The 26487-nt window shown below is 36.5% G+C and overlaps 1 protein-coding gene across 1 annotated transcript in view; it reads right to left on the reverse strand.

Moving 5' to 3' along the window:
- LOC145903401 (E3 ubiquitin-protein ligase TRIP12-like) overlaps nt 1-20954 on the reverse strand; it is a 28679-nt gene extending 7725 nt beyond the window's left edge. Inside the window, exons 1-33 of the mRNA XM_082991486.1 lie at nt 20809-20954; nt 20002-20052; nt 19117-19199; nt 17714-17831; nt 17262-17313; nt 16586-16672; nt 15296-15443; nt 15112-15186; nt 14605-14703; nt 12776-12905; nt 12186-12334; nt 11068-11145; nt 10649-10744; nt 10262-10428; nt 9529-9645; nt 8927-9196; nt 8526-8642; nt 8146-8263; nt 7526-7637; nt 6928-7080; nt 6396-6550; nt 6171-6292; nt 5600-5724; nt 5318-5450; nt 4757-4911; nt 3991-4104; nt 3567-3703; nt 3162-3384; nt 2481-2649; nt 1589-2080; nt 1168-1316; nt 740-845; nt 209-413 (exon numbers count right to left, since the gene is read on the reverse strand). Of these exons, the coding sequence (XP_082847612.1) occupies nt 209-413; nt 740-845; nt 1168-1316; nt 1589-2080; nt 2481-2649; nt 3162-3384; nt 3567-3703; nt 3991-4104; nt 4757-4911; nt 5318-5450; nt 5600-5724; nt 6171-6292; nt 6396-6550; nt 6928-7080; nt 7526-7637; nt 8146-8263; nt 8526-8642; nt 8927-9196; nt 9529-9645; nt 10262-10428; nt 10649-10744; nt 11068-11145; nt 12186-12334; nt 12776-12905; nt 14605-14703; nt 15112-15186; nt 15296-15443; nt 16586-16672; nt 17262-17313; nt 17714-17831; nt 19117-19199; nt 20002-20052; nt 20809-20903 (4600 nt within the window). The 5' untranslated portion in view covers nt 20904-20954. The remainder of the gene's footprint in view (nt 1-208; nt 414-739; nt 846-1167; nt 1317-1588; nt 2081-2480; nt 2650-3161; nt 3385-3566; nt 3704-3990; nt 4105-4756; nt 4912-5317; nt 5451-5599; nt 5725-6170; nt 6293-6395; nt 6551-6927; nt 7081-7525; nt 7638-8145; nt 8264-8525; nt 8643-8926; nt 9197-9528; nt 9646-10261; nt 10429-10648; nt 10745-11067; nt 11146-12185; nt 12335-12775; nt 12906-14604; nt 14704-15111; nt 15187-15295; nt 15444-16585; nt 16673-17261; nt 17314-17713; nt 17832-19116; nt 19200-20001; nt 20053-20808) is intronic.
- Nucleotides 20955-26487: the final 5533 nt, after the last annotated feature.

Raw genomic sequence — 26487 nt, forward strand, 5'->3', positions numbered from 1 at the left:
TTTCTTGAAACTATCTTTTTTGCACAAAATAACGTAGATTGTATTGAATCAACGTTTTGTCTGCAATCTGGCGAGACTATCAGAGTTATGATGCAGCAACTCGACCATGTAAACAACAAAGATTTGATGAACAGACTGGGTTTGCCAAAAATTCGCAAAATCCAGTGAACAGACAAAGTGAGACTTTGTCGCCTGCAAGGGAGCGAACCTGATGTGAGAGGAGTATTTGACTCCAGATCGTCGTCATCTTCTCCATCGTCCTCATCCACCTCTATCTCGTCCTCTGAATCCTCATCACCCATCAACATGAGAACATCCCTGCGTTCTGATTGGTCGTTGTCACCGGAAGTGTTCCCGTATCCGCGAGCTATCAGGTAACGTTCGATCGCCTGCACCAGGGCGAGGGGATCCACCTAAGTTGAGATTTAAATACGTTGATTTGAGTTATTTCTAAGGGTGCAGAAACGTCTCAATTTCTCTCGGGGTTTAATATTACAATAATGTGCATGGCTTAAAAATTTGGCGACACGTGAAACACTGGCATCTGTACACGCATAGATGTTACCAAACTGTACACATTTGGTGGATGAATTTTGGTCTATACAGAGTATTCAAAAACCACAAGGCCCTCCAAGAAACATGTAAATTATCAAAAGCCGTTTAGGCGAGAAATGCTGGGATAAACAGTATATTATGTGATACATTGTGACTTGTTCGCCCAAATTAAATTTTTACTCACACGAACTGGGGCTCCGTGCCACTGTTTCGATTTTGAGCAATCAGGGTGACGTTGAAGCTGACATTTAAGTTGATGCTTTGCGAAGAAGGAAAGTGCCTGGGAACCTCTGTGGAATAACAAAACGGTGGTTTGTGTTGTGTCGTACAAAATATACCTCATTTCTGGTTGAAATTGGCAACCGACCATAACTTTTGTTTTTCTCCGGAATTCTTATTTGAAATTATTATAATCTTACGAAACTGAAGATGCCAATAGGCAAAATTAATATTTCTTTAATAAAGATCTTATACTGGTGTGATCGTCTTTTACTCCTTTTGGAGCTCTAGGAATCTTATGAAACCGATTGATATTTTTTTACCTTGTTTGCTTTTGCTGTTATACCAAAAACACGTATTTATGACGGTTATAAGCCGTCGACCTGGACTCACCTGCCGGGAGCACTCGGAATTTCATGTGACTTCACGGAGAATTGTTCGAGTTGGTTGACGCACAGATTGAGCTTCTGAACGAACGCACGAAGTGGTGAGACGCTACTGGAATCGTGCAATGTGATTTCGTCCACCGAGAATTGGTTAACCTGCACCCAATGGATTTTTATTAACTATAACACTATATGGAATGACCGAGTCACCATATACACGTTTTGACAGAGACCGGATTAACTATTTAGTTGGGTTTGTTCGTAGGGTTTATATCAATTTATCACGGTTTGAAATCGGTATAAACAATCTACCAGAGGCAAGTATACATATGGACTGATCGTCCTATCGCCTTAAAGTAGCTGTAGAAGAAAACGTCAGACATTCCCACATAACAAGCCACAAAATATAGAAACAAAACCGATCTTACCGGCAACCCAGCAAAGGTGTTTAAGAACGCCCTCAAGCGGTCGTCGCGTGTCATTGGAATGTCATGACCTTGGGACGTCTTGTCAGAATTTCCCTCGTCAACCGCGTCCATTTCAAACGCATCGCTACGTATTTGTCGCTCGGTGGCGCCCATGAGTTCAGGGACCTCAGGGGCGGTTTTTGGTCGTTCCAGTTCGGCAACTTCACCCAGTTTTGAGACGTCAAGTGATTGGGAGACGAGTGGATTGCTCTCTGTCTTACTGCGCCGCCTAGTGACCATCGGCGGAGGCGTGGTTGCAGTGGACGACTTCCGCTTAGGGGCGTTTTTCGGCGAATCGCTTTGGTCCATTGTGACGTCATTGGTACCATCGCGGGTGAGAAATCGAAGCACGGAGGCGACGATACCGCTGTGTTGGAGCTCGAAGGACGATACATCTGAGGTGTTTACGATATCGCATAGTTCGTTGAGATTTTGTGTAGCACCTGTGGCGTCCTGTAATGTAATTTTATATATTGTTTATGAGGTTTTCTGCGTAGAATGCAACTACTTGTTTCACCACATGCGGTATCCTTTACCAATACTCAATCTTTAACTACATGGACATCGCACCAAATATCATACATTCCTTCGGATATTCCAATGAGAATACATTTTTCACATCTTGAGTTCTACAAACAGCCAACTACGGTAACGACATTTGAACAAGCGATTTGTGGTCCTTGTTAAACCATACTGCCAACCACATTGCAATCCATGCACATTTGGGAAAAAAAAACATGTTTTACCAGCTCGGATGAACTTTACAATTCCTATAGAGTTACTGGCTCCATTTTTTCCAAGCCACTATATATATAACTTATCTAATTCAAAAGGTTTGGAATGGTTAACTTACTGTGCAGACATTGAGGCTGTGGGCAATGGATGAGAGTTGGGTGAGGAGTGAGGCTTCTTGCGACAAACTGCTCGCGCCACCTTGTTCCTTCATAGACTCCGGAGCAGAAAAGTAAGTTTCAAGGAAAAGTTTGGCTTGCTCACGAACCCACTGCTTCACCTTCTCTTTGCTGTGGATATAATATGCAAATGAAGGAGACCCAAATGTGACGTCAGAAATGACTGTAAACGGTTGTTCGTTATTGCAACGCTAACGAGACCACAGGCATTATCGCCTACTTGTGAAATACACTGAATGGCTTACTTGCGTTTTTGGCAACATGATTTATTTGTGCATCAGCAATTAGTTAAACCGAGGCAAAGTAGCAACTTTAACGACCGTACATTAAGTAAATGGGCCAATAATATGTTTTAAATGAGCCGCGTACAGGTCTCATCAGTGCAGCTTTGTGGTGACAACACACGACAATCCACAAAGCTGCACTGATTGAGATTTAATCGAAACAATTGCCCTGTATATGCAGCTCGCCTCAAATATTGTACATTGTTCTAATCGTACTGGAAGCTAAGTTATAACGCAAGTTTATTTAACTAATCCAAAAACTGTAACCTTTTAGATACAAAAAACATAGTAAAAGAACTAGTTGAAAAAAACTGACGATGAAAACAGTTCAAAACTTACTAGTTTTCTTTTGCAACTGTCATTTTCTTCAAGTTAGGCAAGTTAAGTTTTTCACGAGATAGTTTGTTGGAGAAAGTGGGTTGGGAACCGGTAGGGGCCATCGCGGGTGGGGTGTGAGCCCCCTGACTTGCACCGCCACCAGAAGATGACGTAGACGAACGCCCCCAACGGGATGGGTTAAAGTGGAAGAAGAAGGAGCCGGCAGAGGATCGGCTGCTCCCACCTTGACATAAAGAAAGGAAAAATTTTCTAATAAACACAATAAAAAAGCTAAAACAAAACGAAATACATGACAAACACATAGATTTTAAAAAAACTAAATGGGAGGTGAAAATATGAAAGAACATTTTTTGATTTATTTTTCTTCAACTTGTTTGACCCTTGGTCCAACAAAACCATTCTTACCTGATTTATTTCCTTTGGTTCCAGTTGGAGTTGCCACACTCCCATCGTACGTTGTCATGGCAGCCGCGAACGCCTTCGCTTTGGTCAACGGAGGAGAAACCACCCTTTCGCTGGGAGATGAAACACTGGCTTTATTTCTGTTCAAAAGTAAAAAGTCATATCTACAATTGTAAAAAACTGACCAGGGATGTGCAAACTGTTTGACTCATGGGCCAAAATGTGTCAAAAATTTGCCAGGTGGATCAATTGCCCATGCGAGTATAATGTGCAGAAAGAGTGTTAACACTATGCAGTTTATGCATAAACCTCAATTTACACTAATTAACGTTTGAGCAAAAATAAAAAAAGTGCACTAAAATTACATCAAACTGCAGTGTTCTAAGTGACCCAAACAGTAGACCCAAAAACAGTTATTCACACAGACCTTCCAGACTTGTTGGCTTCGTCTGATGGTGTGCCAGGTTGAGACGAGGACGACATTCGTTTTCCTGAGCTTCTTCTGGGAGTATATTTCCTTCTCAACATGTCGGAAAGTCGCCTGTTCGCACAAAATGAAACGTTTGTCAAAATTTTGTTGCAGCACTTGGGTGCTATTACCAGGAATGAGCTACGTGAATTACAGGCACATTTGCATCAAATTTTACCATTTAACATAAAAACTTAAAACAATTTTCGTGTACATATGACAGCTTCAAATTTGACAAATCTATATTGACGTTTTTGCAATGCAGCAACAAAGAAACCGACCGGCAATGTTTTGTTGCGATAAAAAAATAACACAACAAAAAAACTTGTTGAAATTACGGAAACTAAAAAGCCAACTAACGGTAAGAATTCCAAGAACAGAAACACACTAAAACAATTGATAGAAACAAATTTAATTAAGCACAATCCCAACAACGGACAACAAAGAATGGACAGAGATTATTTGTCAATCACTCACCTGAATCTGAATGAAGATATGCGTGAACAGAAAATTTAATAATATAACTGTTGCGGATGTTATAATAACAGTGTTTATTCAAACCGAAAATCTATATTTTGCATCATCTGGAATTCATCTGGTCTAAGTATTATATTCAATCAAGTTATATCAATCATGACATCGCATAATTTTTTGTACTAATTAGTTTTAAAAATATGGTCTTGTTACTGTATTTCTCATGACAAAGCACACATCATTAACTTACCCTGGGATTGGATCAGATGGTGATGGGTCAGTACTGCTTGGAACCCCTTCAAAAACACTCATGGGGCTGGTAGGGGTGCTACTGGTCCCAGCAGGGGGTGAATCCCCATGGTTGAGACCCACCACTTTGTGGTTGGGATTCAACAGTTGCTCAACCTTTAAAACAACCAAGCAAAGTTGAAGAAAGTTTGTCCTAACTTGAAATCAGCTTTGTGTTTAAACTAAGTATTGTTTAATGCTATGGGATGAACAATAACAATTGATATGACATAAAACAATCAAATTGGTTTGGATTTTAGACAAGGCAAAATTTTGGTAAAAATTATTGGTGTAAGAAAAATTTGTCCAATGATAATTGATGCCAACAAACCATGGTAAACTGTCAAAGTAAGTGCCCTATTTTTGAAATATTACGGAAACTCTTTAACAGCCAAATTAATAATTCTGCTTTCGCAGAAAATGAAAACTGTAACAAAGATTTTTTCCCAAACAAAACAACTGTTAAACCAAATGTAAAGATGAATTCATTGTCGAACATAGAGTTTGTTTAAGAAAAATTTACCTGATGTGTGACACCCTCTCTCAGAAAATATACTTTAAATATGTCGGGCAACTTGTTCATTAGAATCATTGCCATCTGCAATGCACCCACCAACACCTTCAGGTCGTAGCTGGACAACATCGACGCTATGTGGCTGGAAAACAAGAAAATATCATTTTAACTGTTGGCACATTTTTTATGGCCATTTATCATACAAGAATAAAGAAAATACTGAGTCTGTAAGGTGTACAGTAAATCCCTGCAATGTTGCGTTCAGCACAAATTCAAAATTTGTTTCTTTACCTTGATACAGAGAGATTTTTGAGAACATCACTCAATAGATCAGGCTCAGCGTAATAAACCATCCTTTGTACAGCACGGAGACATTTGTGTCGAACGGCAGGGGAACCAGCTGATGAGCCATACACCTGAATATTACAATCCTTGTTAAAACACATAAACTCTAGAGCACATGATTGAGAGATTTGTTTGGATTCAATTAAAACGGGCATTTAAAATCTTGAACAAAATGTTCAACACCCTAAGTAATTGGTGGAAATAATGTCAAACAGGAACAATAGTCAAGAATTAATTTGTTAATCTGACAATCTATTAAAGCCAGAAGCACCGATAGGTGTAATTAAAGTGTCAGTTCAAACTTATGCCTGCATCCTGCTTCTGTAATATGTGGTATGGACACGCTTACACAATGTCAGCGTAATGGAGTCCCACTAGTTTGACTACAAATGATTCTTCGGTTAGTACAAAATTAGAACAAAGGGATAACACATTGTGTTTTTTAAACAGCTGGTAAGCTAATGAGTACTGGCATAAGTTGTTGCAACTACTGCAAGATGTGATGGTGAATGTGTACCTCGTAGAGAAGACTGAAAAGGGATCTAACAAATTGTGAGATGACACCTCGGTCCTCTTTTACTAGCGACACTCTTGCATCTGTCATGCTTTGATCAGATTCTGTTTTCACGAGCTGCTTGTCTGAACGCAAGAAGGAGAGTCAGTAAAAGTGATTAAAACAACAAATATTTAACACATAGTGATGTGGTTTATGTCATGAAATATATGATGAACCAGAACATACTATGGCTCTTTTTGTCTGGTTGCCTTCGTATCAAACGCGAATTGCCAGAATCTTCATTAATTTGCTGCATTGTGGCAAAATCCAGAAGATAAACACGTCCCTGTATCATGAGGCTTGCTTCTTGGTCTCCACTGCGATGGGCGTCTTCAATTAGTCTGACAACATCAACAAGTTTACATGAATCTTTATCGTGATTCAGGTACTACCAGGTTCGGAAGGCAAATAGAAATAATTAGTTCAGATAGACAAAGTCTTGGTTCAAATCCAGCAACACTCTTGTTTGAGACAAAATTAATTGCAGTAAATACAGACAGAAGAAAAAAATATAGAATGTGGATAAATGTAAACACTTTGCTTAATTTCAAGCAGAAGCAACAAGGAATTATATTAAAAATATTTTTGTTTCAAATTTTTAATAACTACACTCACAAACGGAACTTAAACATCGTTTAAATTTTTCAACCTTACTTTTAAAAGAATAGACCACATGAGTGTAAGGTAAAACATTTCCTGAGTTGGAAGGACTGCTTACCCATTGTCATGCTTGGAATAAGATGTCCAACTGCCATCATTTTGACGCCACTGCCACATGGGGGTGCCATCACCAGTGGCATGTTTTCCATGTTTTAGAAGACGGTCAACACTAAACATGGGATCATCTCGTGGTAGTCTTGGCATCAATTCTCTGAACAACAAAAAAACATTCACAATTGCAACCATAGTCAATTTTCAAAAAATTTTAAATGGTTTCTATTCAAGGGCGAAATCGATTTTTTACAAATAAATCTGCTGACTTCAATCTGAGCCTTGTTGCTTCATGATATATGCGAACCAAAGTAATTTGCTGTCGCAGATAATAAAACAATGCCTAACCGAGGGCTAGATTCCTCTACAGCTATTAAGCAAGTCGTTTCCATTCAAGGTTTTGGGGTTTTTTTCTGCTCAAAATTATCCTTTTTTTTAATTGTTTTAACAATTTTAAACCAGAGGCAACTGCATTTAACAATATTTTCCTGTAGGAAAAATATCAATTGTTTTGGTGGATTTGCCCAAATCATATTTTTCCATTCATGCCATTTAACTTAGAAAAAGACTTGTTTTTAAGAAAGACTTGTCTAGTTTTGTCTCACCCAATAAGGGAGGTAATTTCATACAGTTCTTGTGGACTTCTGGGCACAAGTTCTATTTGTTCCATTTCTGTTGCAGTTCCACATAGGAGATACCGCAGTGTTTCAGCAATGTCTGCAAAAAGCCAATGTGTGGGTTATGTGATGCCATTCTAATGTAATAAGCATGGATTGTAAAATCCGATTCTAAATCAATGCCAATATCAGAATGGATGAAACCTTTTCAGGGCACATTTTAGTTTGGTCCAAACGGATTTCAGTAATTAGGTTTGCAAAACCAATTTTGGCAACTGAGGGATTCAAAATCCTATCAAGGGTGAAAAGCCTAAATAATACTGGTTTGGACCGACTAACAATGTGCCCTGAAAAAGCCTACGCTACTATTCTGGACACTACCTGACTTTATCAGTCACAAACAACCTTAAAAAAATCACAACATTTTAATTTGTTGTTTAAGACATAAAAGTTACAAATCATAAAATTAGTTCTGAAATACAAATACATCTAACAATCTGAAACCCAACTTTAATGCCTGTCTATTGTGTTGGTGTCGGTAACTATGTAAACAGTTCATTAACATCAATAAGTAGAATTTTGAAATGTAATCAACTTCGGTTTCTTACTGTTTCTGACAAGTTGGGTTGCAAGGTCTGGAGATGATGAACACAATAAGCACATTGTCCTGATCACCATCACAAATGTACTACTTCCAATAAGTGGTGGCGTAACAACCAGAAGGCTCTGAATAATGCAAAAAGTTTTAGTTAGGCATCAACACTATCAAATATTTGCCTAAAAAATGTTGGAATTTCGTTTTCGCAACACTTTTGGTACAATTACACCATTGCTTCAAAAATATAATTGTTCCCTTCTAATGATAAGTGATGATGCAATATGGGTGAAAATGGGTTCGTTGTACATTTTTTATGCATACACTGAACATATGTCAATAAACAGAATTCCAAACTGCAGTGTACACAGAAGGGTTGTATACGTTGTTTACCTGAAAGTTCTGCAGCAAGCCATCGTTGGCAATTTTTCTCAAGATGGCTGCCTCACTCTGGTAATTATCAACTAAACGAGCAAAACAGAGACAGACGCTTTCCACACACTTCTTGTCCTTTGAACAAATAAGGTTCGAAAACAAATTTTAGATTTCTATACCAGCTTTTGAGGCTTTGAGGGAAGAAATGACACGGTTTCATATCACAGTTACAAGATAAAAATTGTATTAATATGCATTGAAACAGAAAAAATATTCTGCAACGGGGGTTTCCTTATAAAAAAATTTTACTGGCATCAAACAGTCCATGAAAACTATACAAAGACTATACTCCATAGTGGGAGAATCTGATTTCATTGTTCAATTTTGTTTGTGACACCAAAATGTGTATGTCCACTTACATGGTGTGTTAATCTTTGTACAAGTAAGGACACCGAGCTTCCATAGTATTTGTCGAACTCAGAGTGTGGGTCATTGACTGAAAGCACAGAGCAACAATTTGCAGCAACAGTGAGAGCATTACGTTGCGCTGGAAGTGAGAAAAAGTCCACATAGAGAAGGCACGAAGAAAGACCATTAGCTCTGAGAATAGAAGCACCATGACGACGAGAAAGCATTTCAAGTGCTGTCAATGACTGTTCGGCAACATCCATGCATTGTATGCTTTGCAGCTGCAAACAATGTATTTAAGGTTGGGATAATGTATAAGAAGTCTACTGCATTCTGTTACGTTGGATGTGCACAGATTAAATTTTAATGAAATCTGGAATTTACATAAATGCTTGCTAAGAAATTTACCAAACAATGCAATAATTTTAAATACTTTATTGATGGTGAATAGCATAAACTGTCACCACAGGGTGAAGAAAAATTGCATCAGCGTTTGATGCATGATTGTGCCACAGCCATGTAATTACAGAAGACATGGTTTGTTGTTTTAAAAACTACACTTTGGGAAGGTGCATAATTCATCTGGCATTAATTTTTCAATGTGATTTTTTACTTTTTCTAGAAACGAGGGAACAGCGTCCACAACCACAGCAGACGACCTCGGAAGTGCTTCCATCATGTAGGTTAGTGCACGACATGCGTGGTTCATTATGTCAAAGTTGTGTTCCATCTGAAAGAAAATAGGCAATGAAATATTAATTTTACCCTTTTTTCTCCTTTTTTTTAGGGCAAATGTCACGTAGGATAAATGTTTTGTGATTTTGCCACAAAGCAAATCATTTTTAATGCAATTCCATTATGAACAAGCAAAATTATCAATAATATTTAACTTGAAACAGTGACATATCTAAAAATGGAGTTTTGGATAAATAATACAATTTCACCCTCCCCAACATTCACAAATTGTTTTTTCAAAAGTTATTTCAAGGCGTTTGGTGTTGAACTAACAATAAATATTCATGATTAAATTGTGTCATATTAATTCCTCACAAAGTTTCCTTATGAATAAATTCCTATTTTAAATGAGTTGGTATATACAAGTGTTTCCCAAACTGTTTTGTGCGCAGAACCCTACAAGATTACTTAAGTTGGTAAGGACCCCCAGAAAATCAAGTAAACCTTAACTTTATTCCCAAAATTATCCCAAAAATGTTGGGGCTTAGGTTTCAAGGCTTACAATCATACTTTCGTATGGAGCCCAATTTCGCTGGTTTATGCAACTGTTATGACAGCTTCTGTTTCATGTAAAACCAAAAAACAAAACAGTAATCTGAATAAAACATTACCTTGAGCAGCGTTATGAGAGCAGGCACCACAGACTTGATAGGGAAGCCGGCAAGTGTGTCCTCATTCCCCATGACCAGAAGTTGACACATTTCAATCACCGACTGCAGTTGACGAGACTCGTCATTGGTGGCTTGCATGCCTTGCAATAACTGCTGTGCTTTTGAGTCTACAAGACAATGTTCATTATGAACACAATGCCATGAAATATTGTTTGCCGGCCTGAGCAATAACTTCAAGTCGATCATACAAGGATTTCAAGCAAATGAAAAATTGACTGCATAGTATGGTTTAATTTTGTAGTATTTACAGAAAAACACCCCAATGGACATTTGTAATTATGACATTTGTCTTTGCCAAATGCTACAACAACTTCAAGTACGTCTTACTTGTGCCACTGTTTACAGATCGGTGGAGAATTTGTTGAACTCGTGGACCAAGAGTGTTAAAAAAGGTTGATGGAAGGCCTCGAGACTCGAGAAGAGCTGAAAAATAACCAAGAATCAAACATGTTTGGAAAGAAAATTGACAAAATAAAATTTTTGTCCTAATTCAGAAGAAAATAGAAACCACTTTTATATAACTTAGCATAAAGCAATACTTTATAAACTGCACAACATTTCATCAGTTTAACATACATATTCTACCAAACAGGATATCCCAGAAATTACAACAAATTCTACAAGGATATCCCAGCAATTACAACATATTCCACAAGGATGTCCCAGCAATTGGTTCAAAACCAAAAATGGAAACAATGTGGAAAACAATGAGAAAATTCCCTACACAGGCCTGAAGTCAAGAGTACCTTGCAATCTTGACATGTCTGGATCATCAAACTCAGATTCAGGATTAGCATTAGCTCCACTTGAGGGTTGTGACTCACCTTTGTAAACAAGTGGTTAGGTTTCATAAATTTGATATTTGAATCACACCAACCTTTAAGCACACATGGTTGGCATGCAACTTTTAATACTTACTGGCTTAACACCAGGAAAGTGGTTTACTTATGTTCATGTACCAAAAACCAGTTTATCAACCACTACAACCACTTGTGTATGAAAAAACTACACAGCAGAAGGGATGTGCAAGGGCGAACCCAAACCCCAATAGATTTGCAGAAAATGAGCTTAATTTTTCAGTGGGCTTGTGGTAAAACATTGTGTTAAAGTTGATATTTTTTGTGCCTTTTCATAATTAGTATCTGTCTATTACAGTAGCACAATGTCACTACTATTAAAACAGGAGTCGTTTCTATCAGTTGTTTATCACTAGGAATAGTTACAGGAGGCACAACAAAATATTGCATCAATATTGCGTTCAAGACAACAATCATTTACAAATCGTTCGAAATAGGAGGGATCGCGACCAACACACTGACGCGTTTACGACAATTTGACAAACAACTTTCATCTTGTATTGTTCGACGCAACAAATAACACCCCTGTAACCGTTTTGGGCGCAATTGCATTACTGCGTCATAATAGCGTCTTTCCTCAAGCGTTGCCATTTAATTACGACGGTGATTACATGGATGCCTTAAGGTTGTTGATTGCTGGAAGTTTATCGCAATGTATTTAAAAAAATGTACTGTTATGAATTATTTTGCTGTTTGTGGGCAAAATATTACTTGTAGATCTACAAGCAACATACGAGCGCACGATGCAACCGACCATGGCTTTGGTGACGTCATGCTTTATTAACGAATGTATTCCGGTTCGTGCAAAAACGTTTCTTGATCAATCGCGTTCGTGCAAACCCAATCTTTGTCAATTTGGCACAGTCAAAAATACCGTTTTCAACAAATACCGTGAACAGTATTTATAGAGAGCACCATAAGACCAAACTACACCAACAAAATCATAAAATGCCTGAATCACTTGACTCCAACACAAGTCAGATATGAGCGAAGTATCAGAAACTCACCAGTGGTTGGGTTGTTGTCAGCATTGCTTGTTCCTTGGTTGTCTGTTGGTTCCTGGCCGGGCCGAGCTGCGTCTTGAGACATCCCAGAGGCAGCTCCCGGCTCAGAATCACGTGAGTTTGTACTCGACGATTTTCCTCTTCCTCTGCGGCTGGAAATACAACGAGATGTTTGGTAAGAAGTATTTTTACACACCACTCAGTTATCATGCACTAGAATTTATTAATCTGTTTTTCTAGCACACTTATGACATATATTTTTATTTACCCACATTTTGCCTTCTGTTTAGTTAGCTTACTAAGCATTCATTTAGTTGAGTCAGAAGAACAGAACAATGAAATACAAAATTGCCTGGTAACAACAACAACATAATATTATATGTTAGAATTTGGCAAAAAGTTGCAAATTATTACATAGTGGATACAATGAAGTCATCGAGATGAAATGTTGAGGTTTTTCGAATGATTGTCAGAGAAAGACACAAATAAGTCAGTTCCAAATATGGGTACACATTACCAAGTTGTTCATGTTGGCTGACGTATTTTATGTACGTCCTTATCACAGTGTGATATCTATGTAAATAGAGGATCACCTTGTACTTGCGCAGGACCCCGTTTTGCCTGTAGTTGTTCGTCTGTTGTAAAGTAGGTGGCTGGGGGGTGACTGGTAGCGCTTACGGGACTTTCCCTTGCTTTCCTCCTCCGGTTTTGTACTGCCTTTCCCTGGAATTATTTGAAACACATTTAAAAAATGCGATGACTAACAAAGCATACGGTGGTAATGTGTAGCTTTTAAATAAGCAAACAGAGTTAGTTTTTGAACATTTGTTGTGAGCATGTTTCCACCTCTCCTGACCTTTGGTGATTTCAAAACAATGAAAAAATATAAAAATTCATAACAAACTAAACATCAATGTAGGGTTTTAGATGCTTGGTTATAAATGTAGTAGGGGTTTGGGTTAACTTGGATTGCTCAAAACAAGCACTGTGGTCCCACAGCCAATAGTTGTTATCACAGTTTTCTACATAGATAAGAGCATGATGTAATAAGAAAAAAGGGGAGAAGGTGAAGCAAAAGATGATTGTGCAAAGCAAACACCTTATGTATATCACATCAACCTTGTGTATATCACATCAACGGGAATCAAATCAACCTTGTGTATATCACATCAACAGGAATCACATCAACCTTATGTATATCACATCAACAGGAAGCCACGTTTTGGTTTGGATTGTGAACTAGGCGAAAGCTTTTGTTGTGTGGTTAAGAAATGGGGCAGTATGGTTTTGTGATTGACAAGCCATAAATTGCACTATATTCGCCCCTCCAACCATGTAAATGTAAACCTTCTATGGCTACTTGTATAATGGATATTATGTAAACACTTGTATTTATGTAACTAGGTAGTCATTATCAAAATAAACTTTGCTATGGTATGACACAATTGAAAAACTACCGTGTTAGTCTGTAAGAACATATTACCAAACTAACTACGCTAATGAATGGAAGGTTTATGGAATTTACTGAAACAGATGAGATAAATATGGTGTTTTATTGGCCTAGGTTGGACATAATAAACTGAATATATCACCAAAAATACAAAACTAAAAACAAAAAAAACTATTTGTGATTTTAAAATTTTCAATATATACATACTGTATACGTTTTCTTTGTATTCATCACAACAACAAAAATGCCCACATATTCATTTATTGCAAAAATCTACCTATTATTGTCAAACTACATAAGAACATGAAATTCCTGTTGCTGCCAGGCATATTGTAATATAAAAATGTACTGCTCTTCTGGTATGCAATGAACTGTATTTATGCTAGCAAGACTGCGTTGTCCAAGCATGTGGTGACATTGCGACACGAAGTTGCCTTCGAAAAAGCCCAAGATTTGGAAAAGGAGTTGGACCACACCAAGCGGCTCTTTCTTGAGTTGCTTCACATTCATAAAAATAGTGGATGTGTCACAACACAGAACAATGTGTTTTTTTTCCGGCAGTTCATAACAATTTGTTGTAACTGCCTCCTGCAGTGTTTGGTGTTTTGGCCTCTAGCACTGGATTTGACAAGTGGTGTCGTTTTTTTCTTTTTGTGCCCTTTCTTTTTTAATGTAGTTCACTTTGAAACTGCGTTATACCTGATGAAGTCTCGCTGCATGGCAGACAAAACGTCGAATAAATACAGTTTTATGCCAGAAGAGCAGCACATTTTTAAATTACATAAAAGCGTAAATTATTACACCTGACTGACAAACAATGCGGACTAAGCAGTGATACCTAAAACCTTAATCTCAACCTGCAATTACCCAAGTGGAAATCAACAATTCTACTTGTCATGTTAACAAAATATCATTCTCAGCAAACTACTTGAAATTGATCAGACGAAAGTTATTTTAAGAGCAAAAACACACCTTTGATGCTTTTAGAATTCTTTGTCCTGGGAAATTTTGCTGCACTAGATGAACTACTTGATGCTCCCTCAGTTGAATTGCTTTGCCCTGTGGTTTTGCCTGCAATGAAGCGGAACAGGATACTAAACACAGGTTGTCGCACCACTTGTGTGTAACCACTTTAAAGGACAATTTCAATAAAACTTATTGCTCAGTAACTTGAGGTCTGTGGCAGCAATTCAACCTATTTTACTTAAAAGGTAAAGCCTAATTGTGGGCGAAGTTTTTATATCCAAAAAAATCACAGCCATAACAACAAAATTTTATTATAACTTGTTGAAAAAATCAGATCTTTTTGCCCATAAGTCTGTCAGGTGATTCTGATACTTTATCAAAGAGTTCTATTTTTTTTTATCTAGTTCCCAATATTTTTCATATATTTTGTGAAAAGATTCATTTAAGTTCATTCATTTCCAAGAGCAAGAATATAACAATAAACCTATCAAATTAAAAAAAATACTTGCATACCTGATTTGTTGGCTGATTCTGTTTTACTAAAACTTGACAAATGAAACCTTGATGCTGACGACTTTGTCTTTCCCTCTGCAAAATTCACACATGTAACAAAACCAAAAAAACATTAATAAACCCAACGCCAACCTTCACGTTACAACACCAAACACCATTACTTCAGAATGTTTTTTGGACTCACTTTCAGCTTTTTGTGACTTCTGATTGGCAGAAGTGGAAGGCTCAGCTGTAAGTTTCTCTTTGGTTGTTGGTTTTTCAGTGTTCACTTTGGAAGATCGAGACGCCAGCTTTCTTGGGGGACTTGAGGCAGCAGTACCACTGCTACCAGCCTAGAAAAAATCAATGGCCTCAAAAGATTAGTGTCAACAGCAAAAGCTGACATTATTTCAGAAAAATGAATTATGTCCAACTATCAGTTATAATAAGAAATACAGTATTTTTAGGCCTCTTAAAGTATATACTTGCTGGAGCATCTGGATAAATAGTGTTCTTTCAGTGACAAAAAGTTAAAGGATCTTTCTGCTATTCTTGTTAATTTGGGACAGTTGTTTTTTGATTAGGCCAATCAAAATGAGCAAACCGATAGTTTAATACAGCAAACAATGGTTGTTGTTATAATCAACACTGACATGGACTCGTGGTTCAAGTAGAGACATAAGCTTATTGCATTTAGGAACACGAAAATCCTGTCGCAACAAAGATTTATAGTCAGCAAACAAGTGCACTTCTGAAGTAAATGGATAGCTTCAAGCAATACTTAAATCACATTTACACAGTGAAGTTGACCTATTTTAATCAAATGTCTAACCAAGGTTACCAGTGCACACATGTCTGGTACGTCAGGTGACATATCTATGTTGGAAAAGGAAGAGGTAGTATTTTGTCAGACAGCTGGGTATATCACTTGCACAAATAAGTCAATTTGCATATACAGGTCCCATGGTATTCACCAACTGATAAAACTGCCTTTTCACATGAAAAGTCAAATATTGTACCACAACTAAACTAAAATATCACTTCTTTGTCAGCTGCCAAACAATTATCTGGCATTATCTTGACATTTAGGTTTATTTTCTAAAGTCAACAATACTTCCCCAAGCTTACACCAATGTCCCTGACAACTGGTAGCGTACACGCCTATTTAACGACTTTGGAGAAACAATATAACTTTATTGCTGCTTTTTTAACATGTACCATTGCCCATACAAAAAATACACAAAACTCATTGCCAAGATCTACCTAACTTCCAAGGGCATTTTCTCAAACAATGACATAATAAGAGTTGGGCTAATAGGTCAATTTTTCAACAGCTGACTCTTTTGTTTATTAGTGATTTAATGATTAAACATAAGTATTTTGTTTTCTCAACAAAAACATTCCATCAGACACACAAACCAAATTAACATTTTTCTTGACTTTTTAAACCTTAACTTACAACAAGCCTACTGTACCCAGATGTTGAAACACTTACCTGGTGGGAAATCCCTTCCTCTTCCGAATCTGATGAGGTTACAGGTGGTATAAACGGGTACCAGAGTTTTGCTGCAACCTCTTTAACCTAAAATACCGAATGACTATTTAACTGCCAGCCACTGAGAATATTTATTTGCATGCATAAACACCCAATGGTTTTGCATACTGCTAATGAAAAGCTACACAAGTCATGTCTTTAATGGTGTAAGTGTGCTTAGTAGTGAATCAGTTTAAAAGTCTGTTTAACCACTGTCATTTAAATGTACTTAAATTATCATCAGACTACAAAACATCCAAGCTGCTGAAAAGATTGCTGAAAATTTCTTATAAAAACCACTTCTTGGAAATAAAGCAGTCATTTAGCAAAAAAAAAAAAAATGTCATTTTAAAGTTCTCAAAATATAACAGATGGAATTGGTTCCTTAAGAAAACAAGATGAACTTGTGGCATCCTCCATTAGGTTTAAAATTTACAGTCACAATCACCAATCAGGCAATCTTTTGTTTACAAATTTGTCAGACCTGTACCAAATACCGGCATGCTGTGAGGATATCCCAAGTACATTGTTACTAGCAAAATGATTTTTTGCATCATAGACGATGCAGTGAACCATTTACTTCCTGCTTCAGTTGCTACGCGGAAAGTTTGTTGTGAATAGCATAAAAAATACTCACCTTTATTGGATGCTTGTGTTCAAGCAGGTCCTGTGATGGGATTTTCTTCAGGCTGGGTAGAGATATTTCATTAACATCAGACCAAAGCCATTATTTATTTATGGAAAACGTCACCCACGAGTTGGGAAGACTTTGCCTTGACCGACAATTTTAAGAATGCAAAACCAATAAAACAAAGCACTGTGTAATTATACAAGTTTTAACATTTGGATTAATATCAACGGTGAAAAAAACAAATAAAAAAAATTCATGTCAACCAATAGACAAAAATATTGGTTTATTATTACATATGTTGAACATTAAGAAAGCTTCATGAAAAAGTGTTTGAAGTTATTTACGTTTCACATATCAAAGCAATATTGTTCTAACTGTTGCAGGATGTACACTGCTTACAATACTGACACTGTGTTGTTTCTTTTATTGACATATTGTCAGGAGTTGGCCATATGTACCTATCTGCTGAAGTAGCAAAAGCCTCCGAGCGTGTGCGCTTGGGAGGTTGGTGCAGATCAATACTGGTTCCAGGTTTTGCTGTGTTGCCCTTGTGTGATGATGATCCTTCAGAGTGTGCTGTTAACAAACGTGGAATTGTGATCAAACTTAAGTTTAACTGCTGTTGGCCACAACAACACCATATGTGTGCATGCCTTTTACTGTTTGCATCACCCTGATCTATTTGGCAAATGTGCGATATTGTAAGTTGGTAAAAAAACACACACATTTGGGTCATTTGTTTAGAAAAAGTGTGATAATACAAAGCCAAAAACACAAAAAGGTGAAATTTTTGTGTTTGTATTTTTGTGTACACAAGTGTGGATCAAGCTTGGAATGTTAAGCTATGATAAGGAACACAAAGTTATTAGTGGAAATGGTCAATTTTTTAGGTGCGAAAAACTTAATCTGATGCCAAAGCTACTGTGCTTCTTATTGGTTTATTATGTTAACACAAAATCACAGGAGACTGTTTATTGTGTAAACTGAGGTGACACAACAAAACTTAAGCCTTAAAATGTGACATGGGCTTTAGTATAAAAGTATAACACACACTATGCTAAGATGGATGGGGTATAAAAGACGAGTAGTGCAGTGGTTGTAAGTAACATGGGGCCAAACGTGCAATGCAAAGATCACAGCAACAATCCACTATTTACAACTGTTTGCTTTTGTTTTTTTGCTCGTCAGTTTTTCCCTCAGCAAGCTGGCTCTTGTTGGTTTAACTGGAATACAGCCACCTGGCCACCAAATTGAGCTTAATATTTTGTGTTAAGGTTGAAGCAACTATTTTATAATATGTTACACAGTAATCACACACATGGCAGGTTGGCTTCAGGGAAGAAAAAAGGTTTAAATTTAAACACTTTGCTATTGTGTTACCCACCAGAAACTGTTTAATGAACAGTTGTTTCAAGTGCTGATGAAAGGACCTTGTAATTAGCCACTTGTCTTTTAATACTTTAACATGTTTTTGATGATTGATTTCTATTCTTAAGTAACATAAACATACACAGTATTGAACAGTTCCCCATCAGCACACTTTTTCTTTGCATGAAATGGTTTCAGAAGAACATGGTGAATGTTAAACACCACAAAATCAGTGTTTTTGCAGTTTTCATCCCATATAAATATTAAAGTCCCATAAAATTTCACAAATTCCGTTGTTTTGATAATTACATAACTTATTTAGCAACTCATGTAAAAACTTTTTTAACTACATTACATTTGTACAGTGGATAATAAAAACAACAGACAATATCATTTACAAGGTGAAATATTCATTACTTTTAGAGCACAACACAAGTTTCAAAACAGCAAAACAAACAAACATTTATTTAAATAGGCATAAATTAGATCATACCTAGCAGAGAAGGAGTTGAAGCCGTCCGTTTAACTGGAGTTAAAGGGTTACTGCTTCCAGCACGCTTCTGTTCAACTGGTGGTCTGTATTAACAATATAATTAAGTGAAGAGAAGTGCTGTTACTTTGTTCTATACACAGGGCTGCCATGGATGTGCAACTGAAACTAAGCCTAAACTCTTACACAGACTTTACAGCATGATGACCTTTATTTAGCCGCGATGTGAGAATGGATGACAAATAATGTTGGCAAAATACAGAAAAGGTCAGCATTTAACCTTGTTTCAGCCAAAAAGTATTGAAATAAGGACTTGAAAATGTTCAAAATGAGGATGCCTAGTCAAAAATCAGGACAAACATTGGAAATAATGACGCTTGGATTTTCTAAGATGCTGACTTTCAAAAATAACGACAAATCTTAGAAATAAGGTCAACATGGCATTCCTGGCTGCAGAAGATAATGCACTGTTTTTTCCAAAAAGCAAAAACAAACACTTCACAAAATTTATGTCAGTATATACAGGTTTATATTCATTTTCAAATGGAATGATACAGCAACTCCTGTATTAAATCCTAAGTCATTTCTTTGACAAGGTTTTTCCTTCTAGTATATATTTCACCTATTCTTGCAGGCATCACTACTGTTACTAAGTCTTTGTTAGCCATAAAGCTATCAGGTGATTCCGATAATACCAACTTTCATTTGTAATATTATAGTAGTCATTTTAAGGCTATTTAGTCATCAACGCGTCTTGAGATAAAAAGTATCATTGTTGGCTTCAAGAAAATGAATGTAATTTTTTGGGTAAAACAGGTGTAGATTAGCAACGAATAATGCTTTGTAGTACAATGCCTTGTACTGCTTTGTATTAAGTTTGTACAATACCTGAAATAACTAGTTTGGCGAGTGGGTCTGGGTCGTAGTCTCTCTTTGTAACTAAAGCAAAAGATTATTACTTGCTGCAATCAATATCTTTAAACTGTATGTCATTAAACACATTAAGGAGTGGAATTAGTATTGAACTACACACAAAAACCATAGCATTTAAGTGAATTTATATTCACGCAACAGTTTGTATTTGCCACAAAACAATTGGCAAAATGAACAAAACACTAAAAACAAAAGCTAATAAGGAAAAAAATATGTACAGCTGCACAGCAATACCACCTCATTGCATAATGATTATAAAGTAATTGGAAACTTTGTTTTTGTACACAAACATTACGAAACAAGGAAATAGGGACTTGCCAAAGTTTAAATAAATTATGGTTGGTAAATGACTCACTCACAGTATCGGACAACTTTCATGTCATAACCTTTTGAAACCATCATCAATTTATAACTATTTAGTTGGCATCACCAGTAATAAGTCACCAAAAGGTTAAATGTGAAAGATACAACCTATTCATAAAAACAGACATGATATTATTTTGCCTTAAAAAATTTCAAAATGTGGTATTGAAGCATGTCTAAAGTTAAATAATTAAACTTATGCAAGAAGAGGTAGCAAAATTGCACAAATAACATAAAAATATGTATGTAACCACACCAGTTTAAATGTGATTTTTCACCTAAAAAAGAAACCTAAATATCAAGAGTAACACAATGGTTCTGTGGTTGATTAACCACCAATAGTTCTGTGGTTTTGTGGTTTATTCATTCATCACATTGACAGCTTAATTGTGTAGTTACCTTGCTTTGGAATTCTCTGTGGCTTCAGAGGAATTTTGGAGTTTAGCTTTCTTGGAACCCGGCCCCCCAGCCAATTTCTCACAGCGTGTGGACATGTGACTCGATCCAATCAGGAAGCATTCCCGTCTATCTATTTCCACTATACTATTTCTATTTGGAATAACAAATAAAGTTGTTCTTCAGTATTCTACTTAAGAAAAGCATGCTTAATACTTTTTTTCTGACTGCCTGGCCTAAACCACACTATATGCTCAAATAAAATAACCATATGCACGTTCTTTTTTTGAGAAAAAACAGAATTTTCAGGTTATAACTGAATATTGGCATGTTATTCATTAACAATAGCAAGTGTACAAGGGTATGACTCATAGCAGTAGCCTCCGTCAATTCATGGAAGGAAATAGCAATTAGCCTAGAGTGCATATTTGAGCTGTACAAAGGATTAGACAAATTAAATGCTGTCTACATTAAGCTTTATTATATCACAAACAGCTGCCAATACAGAGCATTCCTATTTGAATATTTTTTTTCCAAAGCAAGCTGATGTACAATAACATATTAAAACTGGCTATGATTTTACATATTTCATAAATCCAAAACAGTTTTGGACCACCAAAATATTACATGCAAAAAGGTTGTCCCAAAGGTCTGGCCATGACAACTACGTGCAGTATTTTACAAACAATAAAAGTAGAGCAGAAATGTTTGAATCACAGGCTGTGTTTCACACATTCAGTTCACACCACCTCATGATAAAAGCTAGATAAGAACACAGACCCATATTGCACCATTGGTGTTTGTGACATATCTCACTCAAGCAAGTTCAAACATTGACAAAAAAGTAAGCATATACACAGTAATAGTTGTGACACAGAACACTTTCAAACACAGTACATTTTGAGTGCGCCATTAAGTTCAAACAGTATCAGTGCAAACAGCTGGAGGCAATATTGCACCATTTGCCTGTATGACAAGCTTGTTGTGTTTCACTGGTAGTGAGACATGCTGTTTAAAAACAAATCAACTACAAGGTTTTGGTTACCCATATTGCTGCATGTAGCACCTTGAAATTATTTAAAATTAAATACACCAAAAATGACAAAAAATGCCGCATATCCAACACATTATATATATATATGATTGATAAAGGTACAGAATAAAAACAATATATAATGTCAGAGTCCATTATATCTATATATATATATACAGTTTTTTGCTGACTTGTAAAGACATGTTTCTTAAAAGCAAATGAGAATGCAAAAGATCTAAAAATTACAAACAAACACAAGCATAATTACCAATATTTCAGTTGTTTAATAATCCCAATTTCATAATTAGTTGAGTGAGTACATCCAAAAGGATTTACAACGATTGAGAATAAGAAGATAAATCGAAATAAAATTTTGAAACATAGCAAGACATGTATATCAACATTTTCAGTGCAAAAAAATCAGTTTATTAAGCTCAAATGCAAGATTTTCCCAATTCATGATCCATCAACATTTATTGTGGGAAATAAAGTCTACAAAAACCCTATTTTTACCAGATTCTTTTATGACACAAATGTCCAGCAATAAAAAGACATTACTCATTCTTGCAATAAGGAAATGACTTGGAGGCCAGACCAGTAACCAAACTCCCTTTGTTGGTCAGTCATGATGGCATAATTCTGCATGGTACCCAGGAAATAGTAATAAACTGACAACAAAGGAATTGGACAACAATGACATAAACCAGGTCAGTGTATCTATCCACAGCTGCCAATATATCCCTTGCATCATTGTTACATCATAATCTACTGGCAGCCAGGCTCCCTTATTTAGTCATGGGACAATGACATAACATTTCATTACTTTTGAAAGGGGTGTAAGTATTAATATAGGACCTTTGTTTTTGCATATTCCAAACCTACACAATTACATTAGATACATACCATCTGATATGATGACTTCAGTACAAAATTCTGTTTACACATAAAGCATTAATCCCAGTTTATGGTTATTTTATAAGGTGATTTACCACTGATATATGGTGATTTATTAATCACAAAAATTTATTACTTTTAATTGTAAAAATTCATACATATTTATTTAGTATGGTGTGGCTGTATTTTTATCAATCAAACTTCAAAATGTTTTTTTGCTTTTTTCTGATTTGTACCAGAAACAGTGTTTACAACAACCAAGGTGGTTGTATATATACTTTATATGTACTAAGGTACTTTATTTTGCGGCCTTATTATTATAAAAACCCAACAATTTTATCACAAAAGTTGTTGCCAAGACAACACTTAATGTGCTGCAAGTTGATGTAACACAGACCAATTAGAGCAAGGCCATGTCAAGTTACTCAATTTAAACCTATGTTTCAGAATGTCGCACAATGAAAACAAAAGGCACCAAAACATGAATATTTTAATCACTGGATGTTCAGTTAAGTGGTGGCAACAAAAGTAGTTTATGAAAGTTTTGTCACAAGAGTAACAAAGAAAAGGCATTTAATCAAATACAACTAACATGCAGTAAGTTAAGTAGCTTACCCTTTTGTACGTTAAGAAAAATTACACACTATAGGATATCACATGCTTCACATTTGGTAAAATCAAACAATTTAACAAAAAAACTTACAGCCAATACAACACGTTACGAACGAAAAATAGTCACACGAAACAAGCACCCTACACTTTACACTACACAGCCAACGTTGCTCAGAAGGCCTTGACGTGACGTTTTCTGCGTTAACAGCAACGTGGAGATTACGAAATGGTGCAAACAACGACGAATATCGCGAGAAGAAAACAACGTACTGACTTTACACGCTTCAGTAAGAAAAGAACAAGAACGGCAATCAGCTGTTGACAAAATAGCCTCGCAACAGACCTGTTACGTCACAGCACGGAATGGCTCTGATAAATATCAAAAATTCGTTTTTTATTTACGGTATTTCACTGTTAAAATGCCCATGAACTACACCCAAAGCTCCGATGGAAAATATGGAAACATTTCATCAGTTATAGACAATCTTTTTCACAACAATATTTTTAAAACAGATTATTCTGCAATTACTTGAATGTTTTTAATGAAAGGCAAAAGTAGCTGCGTAGAATGTAAAGATAGACAAAACGATATTTCCTACCTTGACTTGTTATCTTGAGGTCAAATGCTGCAGGCTTTGTGGCCATCAGGTCCAAGGGAGGTTCCAGGAAGGGGGTATTTATGGTGATACCCCCAGGAAAATGTGTCGTCACAAAACCAAAAAAACGCTGCAGTGACTAAAGGGTTTGTCTTAAATTTGATTCTTGATCGTCATACCAGCTTGCATTTATCTGGTGCATAACAATCTCCTTATCTATAGGGCCCAAAATCGTCAGTTTTGCATCTCAATAAGTTTCGAATAGTACCCCCAAGAGAAACTTTCGGGATCCGTCCTGATCAAATCATTTTTACTTTATGCACAAATCAAAACTACCATACATACAGACCACAACAATACTGATATGCGGTTTTCACGGGCACCGATAAAACCATAAATGTTACTGCATCAAATGCCCATAAAAAGGTGACTTCCTGTGGGATTGCAGCCGTGCACCTACGTTGGGAGGTGGTGGGTTTGCGAAAGGCCACATTGGTCGTGTAGATGGCCGCCCGGTCGTCCTGGCCAAAGCACAAATTATTAAAAAGAAAACTACAAAATGATTCTCAGCACCAGTGCCGCAAAATTTACTGCCTTCTTCCAACAAAAGCAACTTTATTCTGCATTCTACATTGTTACAGAAAAGATTAGGTTATGTTCGCGATTATGAATCGTCACATCTGCGACGATTCAACAAGCGCAACATCCTGATAATCTCTAACACCTCCCAATAAACCACACTAAAGGACCGTCCTCTCTTGTGTGAATAGCTGCTACCTTTGTGGTTTTATCGGTATAAAGATTACTTAATTAAATAAATACTTGAATATTTGCATCTCACTGCGTATTAGAATTTTGGTTAGTTTTTAAGTAAATAATAAGAACCGTCGTGACAGACAACAGTATATGTCAGTTTGAAATTCTCAATTACAGGAAAAAAAATTAAGTGAACATCCTGCTCAAAACTTTTAGTTTTTGGATTCGTTCCAAGTGTGAATGAAATTTAGTGAAATTCTTTTCACACCTTTAAGAAAATTTGATGATTAATTGTTTCTAAACTTCTGTAAAATATCTTGAACAACAAACTACCGTAGGTTCCGTTTCACACACATTCATATCTACACAAAGTGGGATTATAGTCAACGACGAGATGTGCGACGATTAAACAAGCGCAACATCCCGACGACCTCCAAATAAACCACCACAAAAGGACAGTACTCGACAATCGCTTAAGTTTGTTGATTTCGATCAAAGGAACGGTTTTATTTTAGCCAGTACACTTGTGCACCACTACGTCCAATGGAGCCGGCGGCAACTTGATCACCCCCTTCCAGTGCGACTGACTGCGATCCTACGAAAGACAGTGATTCTCCCAGGAAATCATCTTCACATGGGCTTCTGAATCGATAACCCTTGTGGTTTTATTGTTGCCCGTGCCATTCTATTTCCCCTGCTTGCTGTTATACTTGTGCAATAGTTAATGAAAATTTAGTGATATAATTGTAAAATAGATAGTGCGGACTAAAAGAACAAACTGTTGCTTGATGCAAAAATCACAAAAATAACTAAGCCCATCAACTGCAATGGCGAGGCAGAGGCGTTTCGTTTACTTTAATAAAGTTTGCATCTTACTGCGTAGTAAAATTTTGGTTAGCTGGTAAGAAAATAATTAGAAACGTTATTAGAAACAAAAGTGTGTGTCTGTTAAAATTACATGAAAGAAAATTAAGTTAATACCCTGCTATAAATTTCGAGTTTTTATTTTCTTCTCTACCGCTCTTTTGTGGATAATAAACAAGCAATGTTATTACCGCTAGGTAGCAGTAACTAATTGTATTGACTCGTATAATATATTTGTGATTTGTCCACCCTTGTATTTTTCTCCTGCGCATTTACTGTTCGGTAGACATCAAAATAACAATATCTTTGAATGCTTTTTAAATTGCGCTCTTCTTTGTGCCAGATTTGTGATTTATCGATGCAAATACGCTAAGAGGAAACCAACAATAACAGAATTTGTAAATATGCTGCAAAAAACAAGATCTATAGAACTAAACATCGCCAGTGAAAAATACCGTAGCGAACCGAATTATTACAAAAGAAAGTGGTCCTACGCTGCTTGACGTGAAGCATATACCCATGTAACTTGACCCTCTTTTGCTGATTTCTCGCCATTGTGTTTAACCATTGTTTTTTGTCTTCTTGCTTAGCCTTTTCTTCAAGTGTACGCCTTTAGCATCCTTTTTCAATAAAAAAAAAAAATAAAAAATTTGATTTGTCCACATGTTAAATGAGCGCTCGGTACAAAATATGATAAGGATTCATAAGCAATGCAGCTGGGGATACAACATTTCGGGTTTACTTGCTTGGTGATACCATTTTTTCGATTTCTGTACAGTTTGACAGAAAAGAAAGAAAACTTAGCAGATATTTGAAATTTTAAGTTGGTTTTCTTGTTTTGAAGTGAACAAATTACAACTCAAGTAAACGTCAGCGAATTTTAATTGGGCATAACGCGATCCCTCTAATCCGGGAGCCCAAAGACCA

Source organism: Ascidia mentula, chromosome 5 (genome assembly GCF_947561715.1).
Source record: "Ascidia mentula chromosome 5, kaAscMent1.1, whole genome shotgun sequence".
Classification (NCBI taxonomy): Eukaryota; Metazoa; Chordata; class Ascidiacea; order Phlebobranchia; family Ascidiidae; genus Ascidia; species Ascidia mentula.